The 24,979-nt window shown below is 41.6% G+C and overlaps 1 protein-coding gene across 3 annotated transcripts; it reads right to left on the bottom strand.

Annotated features, from left to right (window-relative positions):
* Positions 1 to 374: 374 nt before the first annotated feature.
* On the bottom strand, positions 375 to 24,948 carry ENTPD5 (ectonucleoside triphosphate diphosphohydrolase 5 (inactive)). Of its 3 annotated transcripts, XR_004549571.1 has the most exons (15): positions 24,886 to 24,948; positions 19,255 to 19,531; positions 18,069 to 18,148; positions 15,921 to 16,064; positions 15,464 to 15,539; positions 13,840 to 13,875; positions 12,971 to 13,059; positions 10,183 to 10,262; positions 8,593 to 8,654; positions 7,092 to 7,193; positions 6,186 to 6,326; positions 5,791 to 5,847; positions 4,206 to 4,321; positions 3,476 to 4,013; positions 375 to 2,547 (listed from the first exon to the last, which is right to left on the bottom strand). XR_004549571.1 is itself a non-coding variant. In XM_034062177.1 (14 exons), exons 2-14 carry the CDS (start codon positions 19,499 to 19,501, stop codon positions 3,927 to 3,929), a joined length of 1,317 nt encoding a protein of 438 aa, XP_033918068.1. In that variant the 5' UTR covers positions 19,502 to 19,531; positions 24,886 to 24,948; the 3' UTR covers positions 375 to 3,926. The 3 variants fall into 3 exon arrangements, 2 of the variants coding, with proteins under 2 accessions (XP_033918068.1, XP_030904664.1); XM_034062177.1 differs by having other exon boundaries at positions 375 to 4,013; XM_031048804.2 differs by lacking the exon at positions 24,886 to 24,948 and adding an exon at positions 22,599 to 22,839 and having other exon boundaries at positions 375 to 4,013.
* Between the last annotated feature and the right edge of the window lie 31 nt (positions 24,949 to 24,979).

Below are 24,979 nucleotides of genomic sequence, written 5' to 3'. Positions count from 1 at the left end.
CTTTCAATTTGGGCCTCTTGGGTTGAAGACTGAGGTGGAAACAGTCGCAAACTCAGTGCTGAATTGTGCCAGCTACAATTTTTACTGTTTAATTACTGTCAGTTTTCTCTGACTTGATTTCTAAAGCTGCAACATCACTCCTGGGTCCTTAGCACTGCCTGGACTCAAAGGAGGGGTAGTGTTTAGCAGAAGGAGACAACTCATGGTGGCAGATATGTTTAAAGCATTTTAATCTGTCTCTCACCCTTTTCCCCGCTCTTCTCGTAGTGTATTATTTAATAATGGGGTTTTTTGTGGAACAGTCTTAAGGGTTGCGTGGAAAAGAGATGAAAACTAACAATAATACCTAGGAAAGAAAACTGCACCACAACATGTTGAATATTGTTAAAAATGCTTTAATTACTAAAATAGACATTCAAAATATTCTGGTTTAGGTTCTAAACACCAGGCTCCTGGATTAGGCATTTGACACTCATAAAATTAAATGAGCACTGCCCATGGGCAAGATTTTCACATCTGGTTGACCAATATCAGGAATTAACAGCAGAAAGAATGAAACTTATGTTTTGAACTGAAAGCCATTACTTGTGCTTGTTCAGTCACTCATATTAGGCAGTTCCTGTTAGTGACTGGCTAAAAGGCATTATGAAGGAGGAGAGAAAAAACAGGGCTGCAAGTATAACTCTTCTCCTAAAAGGCTGCTTAAATCTTTAGTTAAGCTAATAAATAATCTCATTGCACGAGGGTGTGAGGAATTGACTGGCTTCTCTAGTTCCCCCACCCACATTGAGTAGTTCAGATGTAAACAGCAGGGGCTCAATGCTACGATTTCTGGCAAGAAAAACCTTTGAGCAGAGCTCCTGTTTCTCTCATGACTGCAGGATCAGGCCCCTGATAGAAAGCAGCAATTTTGTTTCTGTTAATGAATAGTGCCACTGACAAAGGAAGGCCCTGAGCACTCACATTTAATGCAACTTTGGTACTGGGAAGCTGATTCCCCCACCTAGCATCTGTAGTAGCAGAGTCTGAGGCAAAGAACACAGAAAAGAAACTTCTTCATGGTACCTGTCCTGTTCTAGAGCATCCTCCCTTCAGACAAAATCAAAGCCATAAGTACGCCTCAGGGCTAATGTCTGTTCAGTTGGCAGAAATGCTGCTGCTGCTTGTCTCTTTCCCTTCCTGTTTCAAATACAGCCTCACTGCTTACAGCTTTCAGCCCCAGGATGTAGTAAGAGTGTGTAATAGTACTGGCTCAGACCAGAAGAAGACTCTTGGCTTATTAAATTAGCTAGTTCTCAGGAGTAATGTAGCCCTGCTGGCAACCACTGCATCCTGTTTTGTGTTCTCTGAGAATACAAAAGTGAATACAATTGTTCACTGAAGAACAACGAATGCACCTGCAGTCACCTTGTGCAGACCAGATTATAATGAACTAAGTTGTGACGAGCACTAGGAAGGGGCTTAAGAAATGTTTGTGGTTGAGAAGATGACACAACTACTTTCTTCAAAGAGAACCTCCCAGTGAGGAAGGAACAGAAGGTTGGTGTGACACTGAGGAATTTCCCACCATGGATCTCAAAACAGATTCTGGTAAGGGGGAGTACAGGTAGGATGAGCATTTTGTGTTTCAAAGAAACAGCCTGAATTTACAGCAAAGCGTCAGGGATGGGACAAATACAGGTAGCTCCATCCCCTGCCCTTGGACTTCTGCTGCTGACTGAGCTTGTTCAGTCAAAAGCAGGCCTTGGACCCTAGTGCTGTCAAACCTGAGACAGAAGGAGAAAGCTTGATCAGCTACAGTCAGACTTGTGCTGCTAATTAGAGGAAGGGACATTGTGTTCACTGTAAGGCAGATTCCTAAGTCTCCAAAATGCTTGGCAAGATCAGTAAGGGCACGAGTGCAGTACTTCCTTCCACTGCTGGGAATTACCAATTACTCTCAAATGCAGTCTGCAGAGAAGATACCTTGAGGGCAGTCTTTGGTTTTACAGGAGAAAGGTGTGTTACAGCAAATGGGTAACTGCAAGTGCCTGACTGGGAGGTGTTCATCACAAGAGATCAGTGGATAAAAGCTTCACTGAGCCACATGAATAATACCTCTCTGCTCTTATGACGGGGGAAAATTAATCTTTTCCTTACACATTCCATGGTGAGTAGAAGATACTAATTTTTGATGAGGCAACTATTTCATGGGGTGGAAAAAGTTGTCGCCACAGCCATTTCTACTTAGGACAATGCAATGTCTGCACTTGGAGCCTCGAGGTATCTGAGCAATCCTGATGTTCCCTACAGCCAATGAAACAAGAAACTCAGGATCCTACAGGACATGTCATCTTTCATTGCTTCTGTGTGTTTTGTGTGAAGGTGATGGCAAGGTTCACTTCAAATTGTTACTCAAATAGCTGCATGCTGTCCTGGCAGAAGTCTTGGGATTCCTCAACAGCTGCAACTCCTGCACTGGGCACACTGTAAAGACTTGCTGTATATATTAAAAATAACTTCAGAGCAATGCAGGGCTGCACACACAACTTCATGGGTCCAACTGTGCTACAATAAATTCAACAGAAATGAAGTTTAAACCAATTTCAAATGGACAAGGGATAAGAAAGTAAAGCTACTTCTGTTCTTGTTCTCCCTCTGTTTCTGATGCTAATTCTGCTCTCTTCCTATATTGGGCTATTAAACAACTGCATAAACAACTTGTTTCCCCACAGCTCTGCATTCAGAGCAGGTTTCTAAGGACAGCACAGGAAGTGATAAGCCCAAACTTTCAGATGGTAAAGCACACCTTAGAGCTCACTCCTACAAAGTGGGCTGTGGCCTTCTAACAGCTCCCTGGCCCAGCAGGTCTCTCCAGGCTTTGCAATGCCTCTTTCACTTGTGCTAGTCCTAGACTTGACCATTTAGTGATCTGATTTAACTCACGTTTGGTGCTGGGAATCCAGTCCTCGAGGAACTGGAGGAGCACCAGCATCAGAGGAAAGAAAGCTGTGGGAGTGCCTTGCTGAGAGCAGAGAAGCAGAACTGCCTCTCATGGCAAAGTGAGCTATCAATCAGATAAACCCTTTCATCTGACTGCACCCTTCATTTCCTTGTGGGTGTAATGTGACAAGTACTTCTTTTGGCAGTAGAATTTAAATAGCTGCCACTGCTGCCTGGTTGTGCCAGCACAAGTCTGTGTTATGACTACACCCTAAATGAATTACCAGGTCTGGTAGCCAGATGCACAGTACAGCTGCACAGGCTTGCAAAAGGCAGCAAAAAGGGACTTGGGCATGCATTCTGCTCAGGAAATGATTAGTCTAAAGAAATGCGCAGTAAGTTACAACATATGCTTTAGCCCACACCTTTCCCAAAACCATGCCCAAAGTGCACTTACAGCAGACCCCTTCTTGAAAGACTGGACTCTTGCAACATATTATCTGACAGCCAGGTACTTGGAACAGGGAGGCTGGCAGCATCTAGAGTTACTCACCTTTCTCTGAATGACTGTTGATGCCACCTGTAATTTCTGTATTTAAAATCTCACAAGCAAACTTAAGTTATGCATGTTTAAAATAAAAGGGGGATGGGAAGCCAAGTGTCTGTGGTCTGCCACCACATGCCAGGTATTCTGTGCTTCTAGCAATGGGAGGCTATACAAAGGTGCTGGTGAAAGCTGGCTTTGAGCCCCTTGCAATGCTCTGCTGGAGTTTAGGCCTGCTGGCTTTCAGAAGGTACATTCTGGATCACTTATGGCAATCACAATTATAAATCATACTGTAGCAACTTCCATTATGCACAATGCCAGTCTGGAGTGAAGATCTGTTCTATAGCTTTGGTCCATGTTCTGCTCTGTGACCAGCTCCAGCTGAACAATGTACATGGAGGTTTCAATTGATTTCTTAGCCTTTCAGAAATGCTGTAGTCCACGGGAATGCCACAGCTCAGTAAGTGATTCCCAGAGACTGCAGTAGGTGAAAGGTAGCACCCAAAGTCCAACTTGTCTCTACGTTGTTCACTTTCTTTGTTAACTATAAAGGAAGAAAAAGAAGTTGTTCCTTACAGTTCTCTAGTTTCTTATGTTTCACAGATGACAGCAACTACGTATAACAACACTGGAAAGACTCGGTAGATAATTAGCCAGAAAAATCAGCTAATGCATGTTGATTGATAGAGACTGGGAAGCTGGGCTTTGCAATTTAACTGTTTTCTGGTTTTCTCACCTGTAAGAGTGTGTTGTCCCTAAATCCAAATCCTTCCTTTAGCAAAGCAGTGATGTACACAAGATCCATGCAGAGGAAAGGACTGGATGAGTTGTACTTCTCCATGTTATCACAGACTGGAAGAAGGGAAAAAGAAAAAGAAGGGGGGATCTCAGCAAAATAAGAGCTTAAAACCACATTGTACACTTGAACCAACCTCAAGCCAAAACCAACTCAAACAAGCCACCCACTTCTATTAACAAGTACATAGGACACATGGTACATGCTACACAGCTGTTCCACAACGTTGGGGAATAAAGCAGACAGTACTTCCAGTTTCTCTTAACAGCAACATAATCCACATAGCTCTTTTGGAGTCTGAATCTCTGCTCAATTGATAACTGGCAGGGAGCTGGTAGATTACTCTATCAATCAAGAACACAGGATCATGTGTTTGCCTTGTCTAGTGTCCAAGGATGGCTCAGTAACAAATTCCAGGATGGCAGCTTTGTTCATTTTTTTCCAAGTGTATATGTCCAAGGACGCAGACGAAGCTATTGCCCAGCCAACCATCGCCTCACTATAGCTAAGTCAAGATTCCCTAGCAAGGGTGACTGTGACTGGGAAATGGATTTATATTAGGAGTTGCTTTGTAGACCTACAGTTACTGCTCTGTTCTACAGGCATCAAGAGCAGAGTTCCTTTCTTTTTAGCAATTAATAAGCAGCATCCTCCTACTATTGAGATGAGAAAGAAGACCATTAATTTAGGATCACAGAACTGATCTGATGTTCTAGAGCTAAATAAATGGTTTGATGGTGTTAGATAAAAGCTGCATCTCTGGAAATAAGCTCTCTCAATATACAGGGAGAAAAAAACAACCAACACATGCTCAAGCTTTAGAGCCTGATCCCCATATTCAAAACCATCTTGAGTTTCCAGGGAGATTAACTGAAAAAAAATACCTGTTTTAGAGAAATGTCAGTCCTGAACTATATAATTAAGGACCTTCTGGTGGAAAATGCAGTATAGTAATCATCATGAGGATGATCCCAGCTCAGAGGTAATGTCTTGTTCTTAGCCACCAGTTGCATGGCAAGGCAGTAGCTCCTTTTTCACAGGAGGAGGTACAAAACTAGAGTAAGCATTCAGGAAAAAAGACAGGGGAGGGAAAGGAATGCAGAAGAGGCTGTCAGACTCAACCTCTACTCTCTCCCTCCATTTTGTTAGAGATTAAAAAGGGTTTAAGGTGACAAGACTTATAGAAGCCCCCAGTCTCCTAAATTCACATTGTTGCAGTTTGTCAGGAGCTCTCGACACAGCAAATTCACTTTCCTTTGTACTGACATGTTCTCCTGTCCTGGACAGAAGGGCAAAGCTGCCAATACTTTGTTTCCCCTCACTGCTCTATCAGTACTTCGTTCTGCAACGGTTGCAGGTGTTGGATAATAAAAGGTAAGTGACATAAGTAATATAACATGGAAGGTATAAGTGGAATAAAAGTTAAATAGACCTTTTTTTATCAAACTCACACATGTACTGCCTATACATTCATGCTTTTGTTATTTCTCATCCACACCAGTATCTCAAGTCTCGTGACAATTACCTTCTTCAGCTTTTCTTTCAAAATCTCTCACTTCCAAAACACCTCCCTTTTCATAATCTGAAAAGGAAGAGATAAGAAAACATCATCATAGACATGAAAGCATTTGTGTTCTATACCTAAATTTACCCTAGACTGGAATTTAGTAGTGCTGGAAAAGGAGTGAGATCTGTTAGTAACAGGGTCTGTAGAGCTGCAAGTACAACTGGAGCTAAGAGCAAAAGTCTCATCTGCTGAATTCTGAACATTAAACTGCATTGATGGATGTATGTTCATTCCTTCACGGCATTTTGTGTTTCCTTTCTCTACACCATTCCCTTTCCCTGCCTTCCAAGGCTCCAGCCTCCAGGGTTCCTCTGTCTAGACTCTGATGGACATGCGCACAAGTAGTAGATTACCAATTAGGTTGGTGTCGACTGCTCGATCATAGTAATATGAGAAAGCATAGAAGGAACTTCCACGAATCTCATCTGGTTGGTGCAGTTTCCCTTTAACAACCTTGAGTACTTCCAAGTAGCAAGGCTTGAATCCTGTTTCTCCTGTCAGGAAAGACATAGGTGGGGTAAGCCAAAGAGGCATACCCAGGAGATGAAAAAATTGGTAGCAACTGGATGAAAAAGGGAAGAAGCAGAGATTAATGCATCAGCAGAATTAAGAAGAGTTTAGATATCCCTCTGTAATCCAGCATGGCGCCTGCATGTAGGCAAGGACCCTAAATCACCATCATCAAGAGGAACTGATTATAGCAGATCATAGCAATATACACAAACTAGTGTAGATGCATGAAAAGCTTCCTCCACATCAGATTTGGGTTGGAAGGGACCTTAAAGATCACATAGTTCCAAGCCCCCTGCAATGAGCAGGGGGGACATCTTCAATTAGATCAGGTAGCCCAGAACCACATCCAGCTTGGCCATGAATGTCTATGGATGGTGCATCTACCACTTCTCTGGACAACCTGATGACCTTTAGAGGTCCCTTTCAACCCAAGCTATTCTATGATTCTATGATACACTTTGCCTACCAGTTTTTGTACCCTAACACAGCCAGGGTACACTTAGCTCTAAGCCTCAGTAAAACCTCTCTCATTTCACAAGTAACTCTTAACAGTTCCTATAAAGGTAGCATTTGTACTAAGAGATTCTTACAACTTCATTTTTTTTGGCTCTGTTAAAAGTCCATGTCTATGACTGGACAGGTATCCTCCATAGCCCAAAGTAACTGATGGGGTATTTGCCAAGGAAAAACTCAGATTCTGAAGACAAGACTTATCTTGCAAGAAGCAACAAGTCTCCTTGATTTACCTTCTTTGTTGCCACCATACTGGTATTTCACTCCCCCGAAATGCCACTCTGCCTCCAACTGCTTTGGTAAACAAGAACTGCGGAACATTTGTCCATCCACAGCTGGAATGAAACCAAAAAGGAGACTCAGGATAAAATTTAACACTTATCAATCAGTACAGAACCAGAAAAGGCTGCAAGATCTTCATTAAGGTCTTTAAGCAAAAGTATGGAAATCTGAATTGATGGGTGCAGTGCAAACTGATTATGAATTAAGGTCCAGTCTCAGTCTGGAAAAGTTGTGTCCATTTTGTCCTGCAAATCAGCTGGGCTTGTCGTTTGTTAACAAGGTAAATGGTACAAGGATAACTAGATAATGGTGGTTCACCACATAAGACGAGAAATGAGAGGTAATAAATTAAACACACAGATACACAACCCTGAACAAAGAGCAGATAACAGAGACAAACAAAGCAACTGAGCAATGAAGACAAAAACTTTTAAGTCACTGATCAGTGGCCACTATATACGGACCATTGAATGTACTCTTGAAGGGTTCATCCAGAAACAGTGTTAACTGGAAAGCATTATTATTATAGCCAGTACAGGTCTCTCAGAAAAAAGCAAACTTCTTACAGAATGGTTGAGGGGATTGTAGGACTGCAAAATTTACTATGGGATGTTTAGGGGAAGGTTAAAAAAAGGGGGAAATCAAGGGATCAAGAAAGGGCAAGTGTGGGAAAACAGAGGGGACAATAGGCGATCAATCACACGTAACAAGGCAGCTGGTCAGTATGCTTTTCTGGCTGAGCCTTGTGACCAATCACTGCAGCCTGTCCCATCTTTTTCTTAAACCCTATTCCCAAGTATTTCTGAGTACATTCTAGTAATTAGCACAAGTCCATCTGCTGGCAAGTAAGTATCCAGAAGGTGGTGAGACCTGAGGTCCTGGCCAGAAACAGGAGAAAAGGCCCAAGCTCTGGGCACGAAGACTGGAAGAACTTAAAATCTGGGGTAAAGACTGGAAAGACTCAGGAATGCAAGTATGCACTGAGGTTAGTGAGTGTGATTTGCCTGTGGACTTCAAGCTAGACTAATCAGCAGGCAGTCTAGAGGAACATGGTGGGCCAGAGAGATACCAGAGGACCTATGATGTGGGTTGGCCTAAGCAGCAGTCCCTGGGAAAAGGATCTGTTCCTGCTGTTTGTTTTTTCTGTGCATGCTTGTAGAGCTGTGCATTTGTGGCTGGCTGTGCCTATATGGTCCTTGTATGTCCCCATATGTGCATTTCTGGAATTTATGCTTGGTCTCACTGCTGGCTGAACCTGGAAACAGGGAAAAGCACCTGTTTCACAAGACAACTCCTTATCAAGCAGTAGCCTGTTTGTGGACAGATCTATACCAGTGAAAGCATAGAAAAGCACACGATACAGAAAGGAAGACACAAGAAATGGGCTACTGAGACAAGACTAAGCCTAACCATCTCTTCAAAAATCTTGGATATTTTATCATACGAACATACCTTCCACATTCAAAGCTCCAAGAATTGCTAGTCTGGCAGCTTTTAGTCCAAAGCCCAAGTAGCTGCAAACAACAGAAACAGACATTACAGTTTTAATTTTTGTACATCTGGCATGCTTCACCCTCAGTCTCTTCCTAAATCCTCAAACACCCAGAACACATTTCTTTCAGCTGCTTCCCACAAGTCTCCTCTCTCTAAAACAGAGAGTTCCCTTCACTAGAAACATTCCAAGTACCAAAAGAGTGACACAAACCCAAGCATTACAAAGAGCTGTAAAATGGGTAAAATTAAAACTGCAGAAAGTGGTTACAGTTGCTGTGACATTTCTACATGACATTAATGAAAAGCAAAAATGCACAGTCTTAAAAATGAGGGAGAAAGAAGGGTATGTGAGGACTGCATGGCGAATAGGATGGTGATTCTTACGTCACACACATAAGACACACTGTGTGCTCTTAGGGTAGAACTAACAGAACTGTAGAACCTCCTACTAAATGGGAGCTGTTCCTTTGTGTGAAATTCACCTCTGACTCCACAAATTACCGGTGCATTCATTACAAGCTAGGATGTGAACAGCATTTATGAGAATGTCATGACATGTTGCTGGCTTCAGCAACACAGCTAGATTAAACTCTGGCCTTTCATTCCCACCTCTGTGTTTGGCTACTCATCCCTTTAGTCATGTCAATATAAACATTTACAGAATAATCAGAGTTAAACTAACCTCCAGCTCCCTCATTTTTCAGGAGATGATTTTCAATCCCAATTATTTTAAACACTCTAATGGATTGTATTGGTGAATACAGCAATCAGTTATATCAGTAAATGTAAGCGGAAGGAGAGGAGAACTATTAAACCAGCTCTTGCTGTCAAGTAAGCATATTCTGTAACTGACTGAGATTATAATCTTTACCACTCTAGTAATGGGCTGAGATCTCTACTATACATGGTTGAGTTTCTGACTGGACTGCAAGTCGTACAGATAAGCTTTCTGGATTTCAATGCAGACATCTCACAAACTTGTCAGCTTAATGTAGTAAGCACAATTATATTATTCCAGGTCAAGTATCCCCTCCAGTTGGTTCAAGAATCTGTTGTGCTCCGTGGTCTTTAACAGCTGCCTGTGGTTGTCTCTTTGGTTTATATCAGTCTAGGTTTTACTTTCTGTCTAGTTGGTGATTAGATGTGCCATTCTGAACTAAGAACTAGGAAGAAAGGAACCTCAGGAATGTCCTCTTTCCAAATCTCTGACCAAGTTTAGTTCTGACACACTATCCACCTTTTTGCTTGTAGTGAGAACTTGCTTTTGTAAAACGTATTCTTCTCCTTAAATACAGTGACCCATAATGCTTCCTCTTCATTTGACAGAGTAATATTCCTTTGCAGTGGTATTAATCATAAACCTGGACTGTTTCCAGTCAACTAATGTCATGTTCCACTTCTGCCAATATTTCAAACAGGTAAGAAAACTAGTAAAAAAGTCATGTTTCCAACAGCTGGTAATGAGATGACACAGCCATTTGTGGTCAGCTCAGGGGCTGCAGAAAGACTGATTTCCCCAGTGGAGACAGCAGCCTTTTTGCTCCTCACCTGTGGGTATAGAGCTTGTAGGTGCTATTAAACATTTCAAATGAGGTAAGAAAATCCCCAGGGGTTTCCTTCAAAGTTTCCTAAAAGTTAAGTGAGAGAAGAAATCTTTTAGTTTCTATTATGCAATAAAGAATAATCAACTGATGTTGTATCAGAGATATACCCATAGGGTTTACTGCGCACTCATCTCATCTGCTTTGAAAACAAAGAACAGTTTTCCAATGGTGCACACTGCTGCAGTATTTCCAGCTTTTAACACCAAGTTCATTTATAAGCATCTTTGTGTTACTTTTATGTGTAATAGGGACGCGCAGCTGATCAGGATGAAAATACTTCCTAATTCAAGATACCTGAATTTTTCAGAGTACTTACATGCTAAGCTACATACAGAGAGTCCACATCAAAATCAGCTGCACTAGAAGTGCTATAACTTCTGCAAGTCAAAGTAGGCATCTCAATGCAGGAACTCAGAAGAAACAAAAATGCAAAGTAAAGTATAGACCACATTTTCATCATGTTAAATGTCTTGCTGATAGCTCAAGAAAACACTGACCACTCACTCTTAGGGCTGCCTTACTTCCTGTCTGAAGTGCTTTCCTCTAAATTACCACCTCCTGTTTTCCTCCTCTCTCAGTCTTCCCTCATTGTGCACCTCCACCCCACTGGTACTCAGTCCCTACCTTCTTCCCAGACTAACTTTCACATTCTTGAAAATCTGAACCACTTCAGAGGTCATTTACTTCGTTCCTTTGTTTTCAGTCCCAGAGATCTCAATCCCAGTTTCTGTCTTTCCTCTGCTAGTGACCTTATTCTCCCAACCTTCTTGGCCCTGTGCATTCATATCAGACACCCTGTTACTCTGGGGCAAGCAGCAGAATCTCAGAGAGGACTGAAGCTGCAGAGTCCCTGTAGTCACCAGTAAACTGACGACTACAGTAAGCAGATCCACTAATTGCAGTGTCCTGCACAGAAGCCTGCTCAAAGCTGGAAGAGATTTAACAGTCTCAACTTGAGTTTCTGCTGATCAAACACAAACAGAAACTTGTTTTGTGCCTCAGATAGATTTCCATTGGTATGGCAATCACATCCTTGGCCCAACACACCCAGACTCTGCCATATTTTGAGCTCTGTTTCTAAACCTCACATCACAAAAATTAAAAAAAAAAAAAAATTAGAGATCCCAAAGACAAAAAATAATAATAAAAAATGTTTGAAGAAAACAACCAACTTTTTTCCTGCCTCACTTTCACAAAAATGTGGAAATCCACACTTCTTCCTAAATGAGCAGGCACCAGACTGACAATTTCATAATGATTATGATAGGTTTTCAGTGGCTTATGCCTTTGGCAATAGATCCACAAAAAGCATGGTAAATACTCAAAAACAGTTCCATGCAGCTATCATGGTTTGTCCTCTGTTTGGCTGTAACCTCTATTTCATCAATGATTCTTTTACTACTATAGTACTTCGTTCAAAATTAATACAAGAGCAAACATGCGGCTGCCTCAGACTGCAGGAAGGGGAGAAAAATCCTCTGAAAATCAAAGGGGGAAATCCCTGCTAATTCAGCCAGATGGGAAACCTCTTCAGAGACATACTGAGTGATGTATGAGCTTTTTTGTATGAACTTGACAATATAGGCAATAAGCAGACACAGCGTACAAGCAGGCAACAGGAACCTTGACTCTGAACTTCCCTACGGATTCACATCATTGGTCCTGGTCAGTAGCAAACTTTCAAGGCCTTTTCCTGCAGGGCTCTAAGGAGTTGTTTGAATCCTGAACTGCAGCCCAGCTTACTTCACAGCCCTATCTGTTCTCCAGAACCCTGACACACAACACCCTTTCCTCTTGGTCCAGTGCCCACTTCAGCAGGTGTTATCAACACAAAACAGAGGGCAAGCCTGGAGTACTTGAGGGTTTGCTGGGCTGGATAAGGTTGCACATCATGTTGTAACATGACTCACTACTGCAGAATTAAAATCTCCTGATATGAAAACCATGCGTTTTGTGGTTGCCAAACACCCTTCAAGAACCTCAATTTTTGTAAAAATAAACAAAAAAAAGTTAAACAAAGGACTCCTCTACAAAAGAGTGACAAAAAACAACTTCACAATAACAGGTTAAAGAATGCTACAGTGCCCTTCCAGTAATGTCATTTTCCCATGCAAATTTTAGACGTGGGTCCCAGTTCAATCTGTTTTTGATGAGCCATAGAATTTGTGACAAATACAGGAGATATGGACTGAGAGACAGAGAGGAATTCTCGAAGGAAATGAGAAGAAACTGGTAAGAAAACAGGACTGACTGTGCTACTGTAAGATGTTTACCCCATGAGACACTGCCCCTATACCCTGCTACTCCCCCCTCCAAAATCTAGTGAGGATGGTATTAGACTGGAATGAAAAAAATTAAAAATAAAAAGGTAACTCAGTACAGACCCTAAATTTCCTCTAATATGTAAGAATGCTCCCTGGAAATGTTGTACACTTACTGAATACAAAGTAATATCTGCTTTCTCAGCCTGGGTCTAGAAAACAATGGCTGTTTCTCTTTGGGTTTACCCATTTGCTTGCTTTCTTTTTGTTTCCTTGTAATCTAGGCTCCTTTGTTTGCAAGCGCCTATCAGCCAACTGCTGATGTCAAAGGGAACAGAAATACAGATGTTCTGTACACCACAGATGTTCTGCTTGTGCCAGTGGTGACCAAGTGGTATCAGAGAGCACAGCAGTGCTCAGGGCTCTCCAATTCATGCAGTCCCAACCCACACACTCTGAACCACTGCTCACCTCAAACCGTGGCAGAAACGTGATCTGGGTTGAGGCTCCTCCCAAGTCCAGAGTCCCAACAGTATGCTGGTTCTGGCCTGACAGCTGCCCTGCAAACAACAGCATGCTCAGAGCAGCCCCAAGTGCTGCAGAAATGCTGAAATGTGGGTACTGCATGTATATTCAGATAGTCGCCAAGTCATCACAGTATGATAGCAATACAGGAGGGCTGAGCTGGCCTTCAAAGACAAAAACAGTAAAGAAAAGGTAGGCAAGCAGAAGGTACTACAAAAAGATTCATAGGATTTTTTTCCTTGATTCCAATTTCACATCCAAAGAGCAGAAAAATCTCAAAGTATCCAGCAAAAGCTGAAAAGTAAGAGACAAAGTTTATGACTTTTTTTCACCCAGAGCAGCTTTTTTTGCTTGTTCCTGTATCTACCAGAATACTGATTTTCTTTTCTCTTCACTAGACTGCATTCCCAGAACTTCTTAGAGCCATTAGGACTAAAGCAGCAGTGCATCCCCTGTTGGACCATTTTAGCTGCATAATTCAGGCTGAGATGAAGAACATTGCAAAACCTTGTTTCCCACCTTCCAACAGATTAGCAGTACCACCCCTCTATGTACATTAGAGAAACCTGCTTGCCAGCGCTTCCCAGTCCTGAGCAAATCCTGGCATCTTCCAGATTAAGATGCCTCCTTACTCCAGGTGTGGCTCACCCTCTGGAACACAATCTGCCCAGCATAGTTCACTGCTTTAGCACTGGTGCCACAGTGGGAAGGAAAAGCAGGACACAGCAACCAAAGCTGAGCAACTTAAGGGCAATCACCTCCACAGAAAAAGAATCAAATTTATATTCAGAGAGAAGGTATACAGAATTAGCTACCTGTCAGAAAGTTCACAGTGATCCAGGCTAAAATTCCTGCAAAGAGTGGAGAAAAAAGGAAAGAAAAGTCACCACTGAATACTCCCACAATCTCTTGCCCACCATTACCACCTCTCCACATGTTATTTTTGTACTTGGAAATTATGACTGACTTCATGTAACCACCCCATACTTGAGAGATTAATTAAAACTTATAATTGATATGATGCATTATTGATTCATTAAAGTCTCCTAAGATGGGATAGGTAAAATGTTTGTAATATCCATGTAACTGAAGTATGCACATGTCTATTATCCAAACAACATACAAAGAATGAGCTGACAGAATGCCCGAGTTTTCTTGGGCACTTCCTCCCCCCCAGCATTTCAATTCCTAATCCAGAAACTGCATACACACTACTCTGCATTTTAATCTTGTGGTTTCTGTAAATACACTACAGACAGAACAGCAACCAGTAAAACACTAACAACTCCTCTGACTCCAGCCGCTTGCTTGACACTGGCATGACTGTCACCCAAACACAGGCAAACATGTGACAGTCAAGAGGTGGGATTTTTACATAAACCTTGGCAGGCTGCACTGTGCTCTGTTACGCCTGTTCCCTGTCAATACAACACTTCTCCCTGCCATAAGATATACCTGTTACCCCTAATGAAAAACTATGCACTGCACTGCCTTTCACCAAACACCTGCAGACTTTATGTTACTTTTCCTTTTCTCTTGGCCCATATGAAGGGATAATAAAGAGCAACATCTGACCATTTATTAATTGCTTAAGAGTTACAATAATTCTTTCTGCTTTCCTTGAACACCTTCCAAACTGGCAATATATCTGCCACAATGAAACGTTCAGAACTGAATAAAAGTCACAGATGGCTCTTTTCAGGCATCCACACAGAGGGATTATTACCTATCTATTCCCCAAGGTAATATGTCTGGATATGTAGCCAAAAAGTTAGTGTTATCATCACTCACTCCAAACCTACAATATATTTCACCTTTCCCTGTATTTTATGTTACTTCCTTTCCTAATTTACCAGCAGCAATTTTCCCATCAAAATACTTATAAAATTTATTGGTTTATTATGTTAAATATTTTTTAATACTTGACAATTATCCTTTATTCTCCTCTATAATCAAAATGCTTCCATCTTTAACCTGAAAATTGATGATCTAATTATAATAATTATTTTTAATGCTGATATTGCAAAATTTACAAGGCACTTTTCATAAGCTTCCCTGCTTACTATATATTGTCACAAAGCCTTTCAGAGCTGGCCACCGTCTTTCCTCCATTAACTCCCAAGAGTAGGCTTCAGCTACTTAGCCTGTGTACTTATTTCTGAGATAACGTTCTGTTTTGGAACCCCAGAAGGTTTCAGATGAACCTATCTAGCTAACTTATGCATCTGCATTTGTAGCTTAAAAGATGACCAAGTAATCAACACATTTTAGGAGAAGCAGGATGGCATTGTTTCAAACAGGGTTAGAAACCTTTTATTTTTTCCCTCTGTTTAGTGACCATTTTTCTGTCCCTCTCACGTGTATAAGATCCTGCCCCCTCTCTCTTCCCTCCCCCTCCATTTCTCTTTGCATCTGCTTTTTCCTCCTTCTAAAACGTACCTTCATAAGACCCGTCCATGATGCTAACACTGTCCTCTGGAACGAGAAATGGTGATTCCTCAAAGACTTCTCTCACCTGAAGAAAGAAATAATAATTAATATTCCTTGGTCTTAAGCGTCTTGTTCTGCTCTCAGAGTGACAGAGAAAGTTTTCTTTTTTACAGCAGTACAAAATAAGACAAGCGTGTGGAATAGACATTATTCTTCCTCTTTCAAGGGCCAGGAAAAAAAGAAACCAGTATTGTAGGTTTCTCACTCCATGTCTTCTATCCACACCAAGACAGGATTCCAGGACCAGACAAGGAAGTCTGTAAAGTCTGTGAGTTTCATGCTAACATGGGATTACAGTCATTTTTCACAGCTGAAATTCTCTTATGCTAAATAGAATGGAGAACTGAGTCATAAAAGATGAAACAGGGAGAGCAATACTAGTGCATTCGAAAGATCTTAATATTACCTCTAAAAGCAAAGACTGAGCTTTCTCCTCTGACAGCAAACGCAAACCAGCTGTGGCTTTTAACACTACTGGGGTCTTCTTCCAGAGATGAGGTGGCACAGCATCTATGGCCATGTCCAGCAATCTTTTGACAGTTTCAGCTCCCTAAAAAAACAAAGATGTTTTTCTTAGTTTCCTCCTACAGGCTATCAGAAAATAGGCCTCCTAATTCCCCCTCAACACCAGCGAAATTGCTATTCAATATCTGAAAATACCTCACCCACACTCAGGATAAGTATAAAAACTATGCTAGATTTATTAGAACCTTAAAGAGAATGTCTGCATTGGAAAGAAAAGAGTATTCAAAGACATATCTTTGGTGAGAGAAATGTTATTGTTTGTGGAAAGTATTTTTCAGAAAGGCTGGAGGGAGGGGAGGGAACTGATTACCTGACAAACCTGAACATCTTGCAGTATGATGAAACTAAGTGGTACAATTATAGACTGAAATTACCAAGGTCACAGGAATGTCTGGAGACTTCAGTAAATGCAGTATATGAATTCCAAGTGTGCCCATAGTAAGCAGTATAATTAAATGCCAGTTCTAGAATGGTTACCACATAAGGTACAGGCATCACTGCTGGGCTCTCAACTATTTACACTGCTCTAACAATTACAATTTGGCATTAGCAATAAACATTGTGAAATGTCAACAAATTTATTTTGGGGTGAATTCTTCTCCTCTCCCACCCAACAAAGAAGATGCTTTAGTGAAATCATGGCAGGTACCATTGAAGTTAAAGAAAAAAAACAACCAAAAGTCATTTACTCTTCCATAAATTTACACACTCAAATTCTTGTAGCACTGAATACAACTGAGCAAAATGAGAAACCTGAAACTCCCCCTATGCTAGCCCCCAGCTCCAAGACTGCTAAAGCACACAAGATAGAGTACCTAATCTGTCATTTCTCTGGCACCTCCTTTAGCTTGTGAACAGCTTACTGTCAGCACAGGGGATGTGGAAAATGGCAGATTACTTCAGGACTGGCCCTCTGTGTCACAACAAGAGGACTATTTTAGGTCTCTCTGCTCTGTTGCTCATTTCTGACTCGTGATCCATGGACTGAGGGCATCGGGCATGAATTTACAACCACTCCCATTTGAAAATAAAGAAGGTGGCATCTAACTTCAATTTTATTAAAATTATAAATTTATATGTTAATTAATACATCTGATTATGGAAGATGGAACTGTCCAAATGTGTTTTGAAAATATCCATATATAAACAAAGCAACAAAAGTCCTGAGGCAGTAGAAGAGTACATAAATTACCTGTACATAAATTACTATTCAGCTAAAACTGTAATCAAGTGTTTGAACTGATCATGACTGAAATGAGTCCTACACTGAGCACTGGCTTCTAAGCCATGGTTCCAAAGATAACAGCAAAGAATCAAAACAAATTATTGGAAGTCTGATGAGAGAAACAGAGAATACACCTGAAGAAAAATTAAGGCCGGGCTTAACCTGCTAAGTGCATGTTTATAGTTCCCCTTCTCCATAACTTATTAACAAAAAATAACACACAATAACAAAAAAATATTCACACAAAAAAATAATATTTTTAGCAGTCAGAGAAATGAACCTTCAGTGTATCATGAACAAAAAAGAACCCCTGCAGTCTTAACCCTTTACTTTGAACTAAACATATCAAAACAAAATACGCTCATTTTGAACTGTGATCAGCACTGATGATTTCAACCCAAAGGAAAACCCGAGAAAACTATTAGTAAATGAGACAGAAGTATATATTTACTAATATCTGCAATAGCTTTAGGGGAAATAAACACTGAGTATGGAATGCTGCTATAACCCCCAAATCACTTTGTCTCTGAAATTCTCAAAGGCATACAGTGTAGTTATATATAGTATTTAAGCAATTAAGTCGTTGTTCCATTGATGAAACATGTGAAAGAACAGCTCCCATTTCACTGTGTAGAAATTAACTCACAAAAGTAGAGCAAAAGGTTTAGAGAACCAGCAGTAGAACATTCATATTTTTTCTTGACTCTCTGCAATTACAATAGGTAATACTTGAACTGCTTGGTAGCATCTAACTGATATTAGTAGAAGCAAGACCAACTCACAGGAAATGAAGGAAAGCCTTACCTTTTCAGGCTGATCAGCATATGCAGAGAGACCAGGCTTGACAGACTCAAAGATTTCTCCTTCCAGCTCTGGAAGATTTTCTGCACAAATGAAACATGACATGAAACAGTGGACAACTTCAATCTTTTCCTCTCGTTTCAAACAGGTTGTTTGCAATCCCTGCAAAGTGACTGTCCTTGATATCCCCTGTCAAAAGTTCTATTTGCCTCCTAAAACAAGCACTGCTCCTTACTTCAAAAACACATTTAATAGAATGTTGCCCTTGTATCCTCAAAGTTCACAATTTACTAAGCACACATTGTTAGAAGTATGTTCATTTTGCATTTGTGAACTACAATGAGTTATAACAAAGTATCATGACTGTTGCCTTACCTTGATAAAATTTCCTTCCCTTTCTGTCCCCATGCTAATTGTGCAATACTAATTCATATCAAAACACACACAGTCAACTCCTGATAATTGTTAGGTGAGTCATTAAATTCACAAACACAGAACAGAACTGCCTGAGCTCAAGTGTGATCATTGCTCCTAGAGCAGCTTTGGTCTAGAAGCTACCCAGGAGTATTTCATATTACAAGTCAGGCTGAGTTCATCAGACCTGGACCTTGTACCAGTCTTTCCAAACTATGATTGAAATCACATGAAGCCACGCAGGCACTATGTGTGACTCTGAAGGGCTTATTTAGCCAAGTCCATTAACCAGCCTTCAAACTTTGCCAATTTGCTGACTCACTGTACCCAAGCTAATTTACCCTCTTGAATCCTGGTGCATGTGCAGCCAACTCGGGTACCTCTGCACCATGTAAGAAGCAGATACACTGGAGCATGGTGCATCTGCACCTTGAAATGGCTCAAACCTTCAGTGTTCTTGATATAATTCATGGTAATGCAACATGCAACAGCATAAGTCTCTTTCCAATTCAGTGAAACATTCCTCTAAAGAGCTACATAGATGAAAATCTTTGTAAATTCAAAACTCTCCAGTATACTCAGAATTAAACTTTGCAAGAACCATATTTTCATAGCAAAACACCACCACAAACATACAATAATCATCTGCCAGAGGACCATTTAAAGGACAAACTGTAGAAATCTCCAATTGCTCCCAAATGCTGTGTTGAACCTTTTTGGAAGCTGGAACCTAACTCAACATACTCCAAGTGCACAGACTCACACAGGGTCTTACCTGGGCTCTTCTGCACAAAGGTGTAAATGTGAATCCTGGTTCCAGTGCTTCCTGCATCAAACATTATGCCATAAAAAGTGTTGTCTTTGGCGTTTATAGGGCACATGTTGGGTGGAAAGAAATCCTGAAACCACATCTCTCTATTCCAATGAGAAAGAACGAAGGAAAGAGAGGAAAATGCCAGTGCTAGAAAGAAGGGAAGTCTTGAAACTGCCATCTTGCCAGGACTCCTTAAGCAGTTAAGCATGGATCAGCAATCACAGAGCTGCAGTGGGTCCTGTATAGAGGAAAAAAAGCAGGAATGGAAATTACCAAGAACCCTCTCCTTTCAAAGTCTCTAGGAAAAAAAAGTAAAAACAAAAACAGAAAAAAACCCCAAAGCAATAAAAGAAAAAACCCGAAACCCAAACAAACCCCCCACAATCAAAACAAATAAATAAAAAACCCCACAAAAAACTACAGAAAAAAATGCGAATCTCCCCCAAAAAACCCGAACCTCACAACAGTCTGTACACATATATTCTGTCCTTTAGATGCTTTTCAACACTTCATCCAAAAGATGTGATTTACTGCACTTAGTGTTACAACTACATCCAAGTGTTCTATCAGAGTAAAGGTTTCTCCATTTCCCAAATGCAGAAGAGTTAGTTTGTTTCCCAGTACTTCAGGTTTTGCCTTTATTTAGACAATATTTTCCTCTGATTTGGCTTAAAGGATCTCAGCATCTGAAGTACCTCCAAACAACCTCCAAAAAGCCCAAATGTTACCTGAAAAGAAGCATCACCAAAGGGGAGCTCAGAGCAAACCACATCACCCTAACATTTACATACTTGGGGTGCCATGGCAGAACACAAGTGTTATTCAGAGTCAGAAAGATAATTTTATCTTGGACTAAGAACAGCTGCTGGCAGAGATTAGCACACAAGAGGCTGTGAAGGCATATCCTTCCAGCAGCATCCTCATACCCAAGAAAAGCCTGTGCTACACAAGAGGGACTGAACTGTACGGTGCACTTGGCCTCTGCGCTCTGGTGGTTTTCATACTTTCCCTTTCTGCCTTCATTTCAGTTTTTCATCATTTTTTCCTGACAGTTTTCATTTTCAGAATTAGAAAAAACACAGCAAAACCCCACCGCAGTCTCACACCCAAACTGGTTGCCCTGAGCACTCAGGTTGCTTACACAACTTCTAATAACAGATTCAATAAGCCAAGGGCCCAAAGTTCTGTGATGCAGTATTGGATATCAAAATACAAGCATGCCTCTCTGTTAACACTTAACTCTTTGCATATATTTTTCCTAAGAAATGCTAATAAAGAAAAGATATGGGCACAGAAATGAAAGGGTTCATCATGTGCTCAAGTATAAGGTAGGAGAATATATAGCTATCTTTGTTATTTGCATTTTAACAGCAGAAAAGAGCATGGGGCCAGATGTCCCACCATATGCAGTATCACCTGTGCTGACACACACACAGAGCACTCAGCATACAGAAGGAGCAAACAGCTCCTTATCACTCTCCAGACACTTGGTAACACATTCGTCCACCCACAGCACTGAACACCTTACGTCATATGGCTGTTTATCTGCTCTGCCTGAGACCCTCACCCACTTCTAGTCCTCACATTCAACTGTATTTTAGTGATCTGCTCAGCCCCACTACGTTATTCTCTCAGAATCTTTGCTTGATACCTCTATCCCACATTTAGTCATTCCTAATTCCAAACCTCTCCTTTCCTTTCTATGTGAATCAGACATAGGCTCTATTTCCACACACCTTCTCCCACACCGAAAGAATTCACTTATCCTCCACTGCCTTTTATCCCAGATTTTGCCTTTGCATGACTTATTGTTTCCATCCTTCACCTTTGTCCCCAGTTACAGCAAAGCGTCATTAATTTTTATCCGTACCCGGTAAACAACATCACGTTGGGTCATTCCTCAAATGTCTCACTAACTCACTCAAGTGTTCAGCCATCTCTAGAGCACAAAACACACAGCCCCTTGTAGAAGGGTAACCTTGCCTGTCTTCTGTGACCTGTATTTGCACCCTCTTGCTCCTACTAAATGCAGAGCACTGCAGGCAGAAGCACAAGCTCTTGATCCACTCTGCCTTAGAAACACACTCTGAGAAGAGGAAGAAGTGACTTTATGATTCCACATAAAGTGGTGATACCCCTGGCCACCCTTCTGTGACAGATCAACTCCAACTGCAGTAGTTTCTAAAATATTCACATTTTATGTGGAAATGAGTAAAAACTTAATTCTAATCTGCAACAACTTCCTATCCTGAACAGAGTTAATGAAAAGTGCTAAGCCATTTGACAGCTTCATAGCTATGGATCTGTACTAAGACTCAGCTGGCATTACCCATGCTTGCTTCATGACAGCAAGGAGGTCTACTGAAAATCTAAGAAGCCACGCTGTTTTAATAGAACATAAGCCACAGTAATGAGTACTACCTTCCGCATTGTTATTTAATGCAGTGTAAGGATTTTGCTTCCTGATACATCTCAAATACAACCCAAGCACCTGCCTTAAGAATAAACTGCAGGGTCCTATTACAAACCTCGCACGTGACACTTATGCAAGCCTCGGCATCTCTGATGATCCGAAAATATCCCAGCAACTGCCATCACTAACCATACTTTTCTTTCGAGATCTACTAGTGGACGAGCCTTAGCCTTCCAGGAAGTGCTCCCTCAGTAAGCTTCTCTCCTTTATCCCTTCTCTGACATCCACCATCATTTCACACTTTCCATCCTCAGCTTCTTCCTTTTTTAACTTTCCACCTCTATGCTCATAAGGACAAAATAACCCCAACCCTAAACAACCTTGGGATTTTATTTTTCTCCATCCCCAGTAAGAATGAAAAAAGGACATGGAACCTCTTTTATGAGTGCTGAAGACCATTTAATCAAGCACACTAGCAAAACAGTGTCCACAAGAAGCATAAAAATAGATTATGACAGTAAGAAATCAGAGACAAGATAAAGAAATTAGCAGAGCGTAACAGAAATGGCAATGGAAAATGAATTTGGAAAGACTGGAAGAAAAAATTTAGGGTAGAGATAGACAAGAGACTAGTTACCCAGAAGGAAAAACGTTTCCAAGAGAGTTCCTCTGAAACAACTTAAAATCCGAGCTGTTACCAGAATACAACAGATGGATAAAATGAACAACAAACAGAAAGGAAAAAAAACAGGGTAACACTAATATGAGCATAAATTCATTAACATGAACAAGCAGTTCAGCAGGTAAAACACAAACCACCATCAGTACGCTCCAGCTACTGAGTTTATAATAAGCAGTAATAATTAACATAATGAATATGCTAGGCACAAACCTGAAGCAAGATGGAAGCAAAAGCTATTCCACTCAAGAGATTTGTAACGAAAAACACTTCAGAGCACCGTGACAAGAGACACTGTGTCTGCGCTTCTTTTCTTCACCTTTGCTTTCAGGTAGTAGGAGTGGACTATGTCAGGAAAATTGTAAGTCATGGCAGCACATAAAATATCAGTCGAGTTACTTTATTCCAATTTGAGTTTATCATTGACCAATACGAGCAGTGAAACATGCTCAGATATCTACATGGGATGAACTTAAAGAAGTTGAAAGTTAAACCAAGTTCAACAAGTTAGTAAAACATTTACACAAACATTACATTGACCTCAACAGTGACACAAGGTAGAACACTTCTGTCCCAACACAGAGAAACACATGTAAATATCACTGGTACAAGCCAGATTTTAGATACCAAACCAAAATGTTGAGGCCAAGACTGGAAGCATGAATAGGAAGAAAAGGAAGAAGAGAAACAGAAAACCCCCAAACCCATGACCAAACCCTTCTTAAACACAAAAGCAAAAATAATGCCAGAGCAATCATAAAAACCCTTAAGGCAGCAAACCACAACCTTACTTAGGGTTCAGAACACACAGAGACACTGGTAATTTTCAACACAATAAATCTCACCCACACTCTTGAATATTTCTGACAAAAGAATATGCAAAACCTAAACCACAGCAACAGAAGCATCTCCCTGTAAAAAGAAATCTGTCTGATCTGAGGGAAAGATACACGAGAACCTCCCTTCTGTTTCCTAAAATATTATTGGGAAATATTTGTATATAAATAAAAACATTAGAAAAAATTATAAATACTTATGATATATAAATATATAGGTAAGTATTTTAGAAAAACAAAATAGATGAATGATGTGATTCAATTCATATTATTACTGCTCATGCACACCAGAAATCATTCAGATTGGAAAGCTTATTTTCTGCACTACACCAGTAACAAAATCTATTTTTCAGATGAACAGCTTTTATGGTAACAAGATCTGTTTTCCAGATGAGCTGCACTCAGGACAAGACAAATACATTTTCCCTTCCAGAAACAAAAGGTCATTTCAGGTTTTCTGGGCTTATTTTAACCGACTTAAAAAACAAACAAACAAACAAACCTTTTTTTCTTTTTTTTTTCTCCAAAATTTAAGCTTATTAAAAGTACACAGCTTAAGAATCACAATAGAAAAAACAGCTGAGCTCACTGACTACATTTCCCAGCATTTCCGTACAGGTGATGACACAATATCCTTTGCACACATACCTTTTGGGGAAAATTCTGCATTTAGAGCTTCAAAAACATAGAAACCAACTCACTAACATGAAAAAAAAACCCAAACCAGACCCAATTCACCAACATGTGCTATCACTGTCGATCTTTCCCCTGTACTGCAGCTCCCAGTACACATCACTTATTTATGCCAAGTGGGTTTTCAGTCTTCCTATTTAATTAGGCCAAAGCAGCTTCCCAAGAGAGCGCTACGTTTCCCTCCTGCAGCGCCTCAGAGCGTCCCTTTACAACCCTGTGACCGCACCTGTACCGCCGCAGCTGTCACTAACTCCTTCTATGGAACCAACCGCTGTTCTCGGGAAACAGTTTGGGTGCAGAGGGCTTCAGCTTCAGTCTAAGCGCTGCTGGGGAGAATCCCAGCGCTGACTTCAGCCCAGCGCTGCTGGTCGCGCGCTTTGAGAGCGTCCCTCAGAGCTTCACCTGAAGTAACTCGGGAGACCGGCTGCGTAACGGCCCTTTCCCAAACCTAGCTCCCGTTACCGCACCCCAGCGCCCAAGCATTCTGCCACTCTCCACTTCCAACAGTCGCAATCTAAGCCCTGACACCGAATTCCCGACCTTCATTCTCTCCCCCCCAAAGCAAAAGCCCCCGCGGCTCCCGGGGCGGGGAGGGAGGTGCACAGCATTCGGGATCCGGACGCCGACACCGACACCACCAAGCGGGAACACTGGTGGAAACACGGACCGCTGCCCCGTGAGCCACCCGCAGCTGTTACCCGTCCTTCTGCCTGCCCCGGGCGGCCGCGCCGTGCAGAGTAACGGAAACGCCGCCGCCTCCTTCGCTTCCAAGTGTCTCACGCCGTTCCCTGAAGCCGCTCCGGAGGAGCGCCGGGAAGGGGCACCGGTCGGGCTGGGGTGTGTGTGTGTGTGTGTGTGGGGTGTCACCCAGGACCGGAGCGGCAGGCAGAGCCGCTGTTCCCATGACAACACGACGCTGTCACACACCTCCCCACTTCCCCAAGCCCCCCGCCGCCGGGGCGCGCACTCACCGCTCCCTCGGAGCGCTGGTGGCGCCACATCTCGCCGCTCCTGCGCGCCGCGTCAGCGCTCCCACGTGACGCACCCGTCGCGTGAGTTTCGCGT

Source organism: Melopsittacus undulatus, chromosome 4, assembly GCF_012275295.1.
Source record: "Melopsittacus undulatus isolate bMelUnd1 chromosome 4, bMelUnd1.mat.Z, whole genome shotgun sequence".
Taxonomy (NCBI): domain Eukaryota; kingdom Metazoa; phylum Chordata; class Aves; order Psittaciformes; family Psittaculidae; genus Melopsittacus; species Melopsittacus undulatus.
The sequence above is the reverse complement of the archived record's forward strand: the minus strand, read 5'-3'. Positions and strand labels throughout refer to the sequence as shown.